General features: G+C 34.7%; 3 protein-coding genes across 6 annotated transcripts in view; 1 reads left to right on the plus strand and 2 right to left on the minus strand.

Moving 5' to 3' along the window:
* Corin (corin serine peptidase) overlaps positions 1 to 5,417 on the plus strand; it is a 29,144-nt gene extending 23,727 nt beyond the window's left edge. For all 4 annotated transcript variants that reach the window (XM_089261703.1, XM_018103369.3, XM_018103368.3 and 1 more), the window contains one exon: positions 46 to 5,417. In XM_089261703.1, the coding sequence (XP_089117829.1) occupies positions 46 to 381 (336 nt within the window). In that variant the 3' untranslated portion in view covers positions 382 to 5,417. The remainder of the gene's footprint in view (positions 1 to 45) is intronic.
* Positions 5,418 to 5,888: 471 nt separating this feature from the next.
* Positions 5,889 to 7,058, minus strand: Rpe (ribulose-phosphate 3-epimerase). The gene is made up of 3 exons (XM_018103410.2): positions 6,678 to 7,058; positions 6,418 to 6,600; positions 5,889 to 6,362 (listed from the first exon to the last, which is right to left on the minus strand). Exons 1-3 carry the CDS (start codon positions 7,056 to 7,058, stop codon positions 6,066 to 6,068), a joined length of 861 nt encoding a protein of 286 aa, XP_017958899.1. The 3' UTR covers positions 5,889 to 6,065.
* On the minus strand, positions 7,058 to 7,837 carry boca (LDLR chaperone boca). Its single transcript, XM_018103416.3, has 2 exons — positions 7,596 to 7,837; positions 7,058 to 7,541 (listed from the first exon to the last, which is right to left on the minus strand). The coding sequence occupies exons 1-2, from the start codon at positions 7,743 to 7,745 to the stop codon at positions 7,152 to 7,154; spliced, it is 540 nt and encodes a 179-aa protein (XP_017958905.1). The 5' UTR covers positions 7,746 to 7,837; the 3' UTR covers positions 7,058 to 7,151.
* Positions 7,838 to 7,927: the final 90 nt, after the last annotated feature.

A 7,927-nucleotide genomic window follows, 5' to 3' on the forward strand; every position in this document is an offset into this window, starting at 1 on the left:
TTTATCGATATCTCAAATATATCTATATGAACTATCTTTCTAAAGGGCGATTCGGGCGGACCTCTGCTGTGCCCGTATCCTGGCGAAAAGGATCGTTGGTTTGTCGGCGGCATCGTCTCGTGGGGCATCATGTGCGCCCATCCCAAGCTACCCGGTGTCTATGCGAATGTCATCAAGTATGTGCCATGGATCAACGAACAAATCCAGAAATATTCACGTCCAGCCAACGAGGATCCAGTGCAAAAATACGATCTGCATCCGGGCGGACCCGATATACTCTCGAAAATGACAACGGGTCCGGTGAGGAAGCGCAAACCCTTCAACTATCACAATGGCAAGCCGAAGGGCATTGACTTCTACGACAGTGAGGAGCGTAAGTAAGCGAACAGAGCGAAATTGTAAAACCACTAAATACATATGTATACCTAGCCTATATAGAGAAATGGCCATATTATGATCTTTGAATACAGCATATCCTTGAAACGTTTGCACAAAGTACAAAGCCGAAAAGCTCTTGTGCTCGACACACAGACACACACACATATATACATGTTTATATATATATATATGGACATATATATAAATATATCTATTTTGCTACTGAACTTGAGGTATAGCTGGTATTTTGAAACAGCATTCAATGATTCCAATCGAAATCAATTTAAATCTGGGGCAACATAAGCGTAATGTCAATTTTTGCCGAATTTATTTGTCAATTTTTTTACACAGAGTTTTCTATGAAATCCGAAGTCAGAAATCAGAATTCGAAAATCAAAAACGAAATGTCAATGAATAAATACATATATATATATATAGAAAAAATATATATAATACATATTCCCAAACATAATCCCTGTGTATCAATGTGTCTAAGAAAAAGTAAACAATTGTGGACAATAAAATATGAAACTAAAGAGATATACATACCTACATATATATTTAAAGAAAACACTACACAGCTTTAGCTTAAGATAAATGTAAACACTTTGGTGTCTGTATAACTACTAGAAAGAAAATCTAACTGTAAACAAAAATGTATGATTGCCGCCAAGAAAAACGAAGAGTTACAAACTAAGCACAAATATTATAATAACTATGTAATACTTAGAGATTAGTGAAAGAAAGAAAAAAAGAAAACTACGGACAATACCAAAGAAGAAGAAACAAACAAAAATTTGCTGATCTAAAGCATTTGAGATGATCCTTCAGTTGATCAAATGTGCTAGGGACAATAAGAGGAAAGAGATACGACACCTAAAACTTAAATGTAGCTGTTCTTAAATGTAATAGAAAAACTTCTCTATAAGCACTATACCTAGTTATAGCAAAAGTCATGAAAATACTTAACTACAATGCGTGGGTTTCAGCTTTAAACAAAACACAAAAAATAATGAAATTGAATGTGGAAAAAAAGGGAAATACTCAACTATATATATATATATATATCTATATATACATTTATATGTATTATACATGCATATATATTGAAGGCTAAAATTGATGTACTATTTACACAAAAAGAGACAGAGCTAGAGAGTGTTAGAAAAAGAGAGAGAGAGTGAAGTATACATGCTTTTTAAAAATGTAAAGAAAATCTAAAATTTATAGCTATATACAAAACTAAATGTTAAATATATTTATTTGTTTTTTGTTGTTTTTCTGTTATTTTGCCAAGCAAGAAGAACTCTCTCTTGAATAAAAATATATATTATATATATATATATATGTCAAGTATATAGTAGTTGCTTTTTAGTTATGAGAGAAGGAAGAAAGAACGAGAGAAAAAAAAAAAAAACAAAAACAAAACAATCAATAAATAAAAGTTTTTGGTCTTAGTTGAAATTCAGTTTCGCTTAGGCGCCTGGTCCTATGCTATGCCTATGCCTATACCATCTAGTACTATTATATACACACACATATACATTTATATCGATATGTAGCTATATGAGAGTAAAAATGCGTAACTAAAGACTCAAAATTGGTTGTTTCAGGCTTAAACGAACAAACAAATCAACTTGATATTTGATTTCCTAGTTAAACTATCATTTCTAGCTAAAACTTGTTGACAAATGCTTTAGATGAGTATTACGAGTATTACGACTATAAAACATATATATCATACTATATCGATGTGTGTATGTGTATAATCTATAATAATACGATGAGTATATAGCATTAGACAAAATATATAATATATATGCATGTTTTGTACAATCAGTTTACAAAAAGAAAAATCAGAGTATTCAAGTATACCTAGTACTACTTTAAGCCTAAGAGATGAAAATGATGACAAAAAAAAAATGAAGCGCATATTACACAAGGCACACGAAAATACTTTAAAAAGGAAATAAAGCTAAGTGAAATATATATACAACAAAATATACATATATCGAAAGAATATATAGATATATATTTGTGGATATATATCTATATATATGATGTAGCTTTAGCTTTAAGCAGATGTGATGGTGTCTAAAAATTTATACAAAACATATGCAAGTGTTTATACAGATATATATACATATATGTATGTGTGTGTGACACGCTTAGATATATTAGACACACACACACACACGCAAGAGTACTACATATATTGCTTATACCTAAGATCATTTAAATATGTATTTGACACGCATTCTATGTAGTTTGCATGTATTCTCATTTACTGTTTGCCTTTACAGTTTTGCATTTGGTTTCGTTAGCTTTGGAGACACTGTTCCCAAGAAAATTCCTTAAATATACTTTACTTTCATTGCCCATTTATGAACATGCTAAGGATCTGGGCTATACCCTGTGAAGGAAGAAACAAATAATAGTAAAACCAACAGAAACCAACGCTTAGCTTTATGTATATTTAGTCTAAAAATATATAAATAAATATATACATATATATGTATCTATATATATAGTATATATATAGATGTAATAATGCTTAGCATTGGCCAGTGGTATATGTTATATACATACATACATGCATATACATATATACTACATATATTTATAACGGATCAGCATGTCAAGAAGTACATCTACTTTAGTATTGATAAACTTAAGCACAATCAACCCACACACACATATGTCGTACCCTACATACCTGTATGTGTATGCGTATACATATATACATATATATACACTTATATTAGTTACAATTGCTATGCTTACAAGTGAAATGGGCCTATGCGTGTTTTTTAAGTTTCTTATTTTGATTTGACAAAGAAAAAAAATGAATAAATAAAAATATTAATAAGAAATATTTTCAAAGGAACAAAATATTGTTTTAGATATAAACAAAAACTAAAAATACAAACAAATATAAATCTACAACCGATGCGCTCACAAAAACTGTTCAATTTAAATGTGCTTATCAATAAAAGAAACTAAATTAAACAAGGACAATATTAAATGAAAAGAAAAAAAAAAAACTAAAAGAATTGTAGCGAAAATGTTAAATGTAAAATGTAGCAAAAATTTGCAAACCGAAAAAGCTGATTTAAAAAGAGAAAACTCTAAAATAAATAAGAGAGCTAGTTGAATTTACATATATACATCATATATATACAGTGGCTCACACCTTATTTCGTGCAGCAGCATAGTAGAACTTTCAAACCGTATTCCCGCTAAACCAGTAAAGATATCCAAAAAATTTAAATGAGGTTTTATTTATTGGTTATTCATTATGTATTAACACTTTCAATTATTTTTATATTATAATTAATAAGTTTTAAAACTAAAGAAAACTAAAAAAACAGCCCTTTTCCATGTCACAGCTTATTTCGTGCACTTCACTTTCAATGACTTTATTGTCCAAAAATTCTCAAATTAGGATAATTTTTTAACTCATTTTTGTTTAATCATCTCTTTGAATAGTGATTCCATCGAGTTTACTCATTTTCGGGTGATTCCGCTGGAGATTTTTGGCCAATCCTCCAACACGGCCGTTTTGAGGTCATTTTTATTGAATATTGACCATTTCCGAATGGCCACGCCCAATTTTGCCCACAAATTTTCTATAACGTTCAGGTATGACCACTGGGCCAGCGGATTTACCACATTTGGACTGTTCCAGATCAGCCAGGACTAGTCAATACCAGGTTTATTGTGTTGGTCATTTGCCTGATGCAATCGGGATCGCCCTTCTAGACCCAGTTCTTCTGCATTTTGGAGCAAATTCTTCTTCAAAAAGGATAGGTACGTGTTATTGTTCATATTACCATCAATGAAAACTAAGTATCCAACTCCCAAACTCGACTTGCAGGCCCAACCATTCAACAGCCACTGCCATAGGTCATATTTGATTTTAGGTGCTGATCTTGGAGCTCAGTATTTGGTGGGCGCCAGGCAGATTGCTTCCAATCCGACCCATATATATGCACATGAGTGGAAATTTAATATATTTGCGTCGGATGGGTTCCAATATGATTGCCGCTAAGCAAATACTGAGCTCAAAGATCAGCACCTAACATCAAATATGACCTATGGCAGTGGCTGTTGAATGGTTGGGCCTGCAAGTCGAGTTTGGGAGTTGGATACTTAGTTTTCATTGATGGTAATATGAACAATAACACGTACCTATCCTTTTTGAAGAAGAATTTGCTCCAAAATGCAGAAGAACTGGGTCTAGAAGGGCGATCCCGATTGCATCAGGCAAATGACCAACACAATAAACCTGGTATTGACTAGTCCTGGCTGATCTGGAACAGTCCAAATGTGGTAAATCCGCTGGCCCAGTGGTCATACCTGAACGTTATAGAAAATTTGTGGGCAAAATTGGGCGTGGCCATTCGGAAATGGTCAATATTCAATAAAAATGACCTCAAAACGGCCGTGTTGGAGGATTGGCCAAAAATCTCCAGCGGAATCACCCGAAAATGAGTAAACTCGATGGAATCACTATTCAAGGAGGTGATTAAACAAAAATGAGTTAAAATATTATCCTAATTTAAGAATTTTTGGACAATAAAGTCATTGAAAGTGAAGTGCACGAAATAAGCTGTGACATGGAAAAGGGCTGTTTTTTTAGTTTTCTTTAGTTTTAAAACTTATTAATTATAATATAAAAATAATTAAAAGTGTTAATACATAATGAATAACCAATAAATAAAACCTCATTTAAATTTCTTTTTTATCTTTACTGGTTTAGCGGGAATACGGTTTCAAAGTTCTACTATGCTGCTGCACGAAATAAGGTGTGAGCCACTGTATATATACATTGTGTGTGTTTACACAAATATCAGCATATACATATATACATACATACATATTTATATACACACGCATATACATATGTATATGTGCTTAGAGATGAGATCATTTTGGTGAAATGCACTTGTTAATTATGCACAAATTTGACAGCAAAAGACGAAGAAGAAGTTGACGAAAAAGTAGACGAACTTTATAAAGAATTTACGTACATACATATACTATATAAAAAGCAAAACCAATTAACGAAGAACAATTGACAATAAAATTGAAACTGATTTTGTGTTTTGGTCCCCTTTGAAAGAAATTTGACCTCGAGGCATATTTACTAAAAGTTTGTAAGCCACAAATTGTATTAGCGAGGGCAAAAAACACACCCCTAATTAAATTTAAAATGAAATCTTGCCGTACAATAACTAAAAATGTGCATAAATTTAAGTGTAACTACACACACACACACACATACAAACACACATAAACACGTATAACCAACTAAATGCTATAAGCAAAAATGTCATACATATATACATACTATATACTTACATATATAAATGTTGAAAAATAAATGTATAAAACTATAACAAAAAACTTTTGCTATTTACATTTAAGATCGAGTCAGCTGGTTGTCCCAAGGCTACCCATTATATACAGGCTGCCAGACAAATGTACATACATACATAGATACCAGGTTTATTACAATTTATAAAAAGTTTGAAAACCATATTTAATTTAGCACTATAAATGTTTAACAAACAAATGTCTTTTTGTACAGTAAATTTGGAAATTCTGGAAATTTGGTTAATGTTGAGTGCAAACTCACTTTGTACTTAAGTTAGAAATTCTATTTAGTTAAATGCATTTTAGATTCACTTTAGGTAACTTTTGACCACATTCCGCAACTCGCTGATGACCTGTCGCTGATCGGCAGAGCCGACTACAGCAGTGCCCGATACAATCCAGTTGGCGCCCGCCTTGGCACAGCAATCAATGGTCTTTGGTCCGACGCCGCCATCCACTTCAATATCCAGATTGGGATAGTTATTGCGCAGCCATTCCACTTTGGGCATCATGTCGGCCATGAAGGATTGACCGCCAAAGCCTGGCTCCACGGTCATGACCAGCACTAGATCTGCTACATCAATATATTTCTCGATTTCTTTTACCTGAAACACATGTTCACATAGAAAGCGCATGCGCACATAACCTCAAAAGTGTTACCTCGGTGCCTGGCTTGATGGCCAGACCCACTTTCATGCCGGCCTCCTGTATTTTACGCGTAACATTACACACGTCCTTAACGGGCTCCACATGAAATGTATACAGATTAACGCCTGCATCTGCCATAGGCGCTATCCACTGCTCTGGATTCTGAACCATCATATGCGTCTCAAAGAATGCCTCCTATGCAGTACATATGTAGATACACGCATGCATATACATATGTAAACACATCTCAAATAACGAAACCACACGCTTACCTTGATATGGTTACGCAAGCATTTTACCATGGGATGGCCAAAGGTGAGATTTGGCACAAACGCACCGTCCATAACATCCAGATGCAAATAGTCTGCGCCATTGTCTAATAATTTCTGAGACTCAGCTGCCAAATTGGCCAAGTCTGCGTTTAAAATAGACGGTCCGATTTTCGCTTGAATTGGCATCTTATTGGTCTTGTTGCAGGCGCAGCAATTTGGACGCGCCTTTGGACAAGATGGGGAAGCCGTTGTGTCTGCTAAGGTCAAACTGAGGGGAGCTGGTGCTCGAAATTTTGACGTTTTGAAACGTAAACAATCCAAGCGAGGGCTGCACAAATCTTGAAACGTTAACACGCGAATGGTCAAACAACTAAAATTCATAATTTTCCATTTGGTGACTTCAATTTGTTCATTTTGCGCTTAATAAATACTTTTACATTGAGAATGTATGTAGCTTGGGGTGCTTAGATACAACTATAATTCGTCCTTAACATGTACGCCAGGATATTCTTTATTTTCGATGGTAACGCCCTTGCAACGTTCCTGCTCCACCAAAAAGTCTTTTGCCTCCCAGGCCTGGGCTCCATCCTTGAACAGGAATATCGCTCGATTGTCATCGACCATATATCGCTCTGCTTGTATATGATTATTCCATAAACTAGTCTGCCACAGCTTTGTTATCTGTTCGCCCTCCTCTCGGGTGGGATTGCCGGTAACCGAAACAAATGTCATGAGCGTGCGCCCCTTTTTCGATACTTTGAGCAGATCTTCGGGGTTTTTGCTGTCTAAATTTGATAAATCTAGCTTCGGTTGTGGGCGCAGGTGCTCTGGTAACTCATCTGGCTCAAGTGGTTCCTCATCTTCCTGTAAAATTAGTTTTTATTTTGCTGATGAAACTGAGTGTTCAGCTTTACGTACATCCCATTGGTCGAGCAGACGCTCCAAATCGGCTTCGCTGTAATCTCGTATATCCTTTTTAGCCCACTCTGGTTTTTCACCATCCTTGAACTTCTTTGACAACACGACAGGCACAATTGCCAGCAGTAGTAAAATAAACTGTGTTTGCATTATTTAATTATTATTTTATTTTTACCCGCAGCTCAACACGTCAGCTCGTGAATTAGCATTCGCTTGGAACAGCGAAGCGTGGATAGTCGAACAGCTGTTCAGCCAAAATGCTATTCACTGGACGACGCGAGCAAAACAAACGCTTAATATTTAATGTGTGGTCACACTCTTAATAGCAAAGG

Source organism: Drosophila navojoa, chromosome 5 (assembly GCF_054131105.1).
Source record: "Drosophila navojoa isolate 15081-1374.11 chromosome 5, UAZ_NAV_1.0, whole genome shotgun sequence".
Taxonomy (NCBI): Eukaryota; Metazoa; Arthropoda; class Insecta; order Diptera; family Drosophilidae; genus Drosophila; species Drosophila navojoa.

Bases quoted from the DNA above. Each gene is read 5' to 3' on its own strand.
- Rpe (XM_018103410.2), bottom strand. From the start codon at position 7,058: ATGAATTTTAGTTGTTTGACCATTCGCGTGTTAACGTTTCAAGATTTG. The intron at 6,601-6,677 runs GTAAGCGTGTGG...TGTACTGCATAG, and splicing joins GCTTGCGTAACCATATCAAG to GAGGCATTCTTTGAGACGCA. The intron at 6,363-6,417 runs GTAACACTTTTG...CATGTGTTTCAG, and splicing joins CCATCAAGCCAGGCACCGAG to GTAAAAGAAATCGAGAAATA.
- boca (XM_018103416.3), bottom strand. From the start codon at position 7,745: ATGCAAACACAGTTTATTTTACTACTGCTGGCAATTGTGCCTGTCGTG. The intron at 7,542-7,595 runs GTACGTAAAGCT...CTAATTTTACAG, and splicing joins GTCTGCTCGACCAATGGGAT to GAAGATGAGGAACCACTTGA.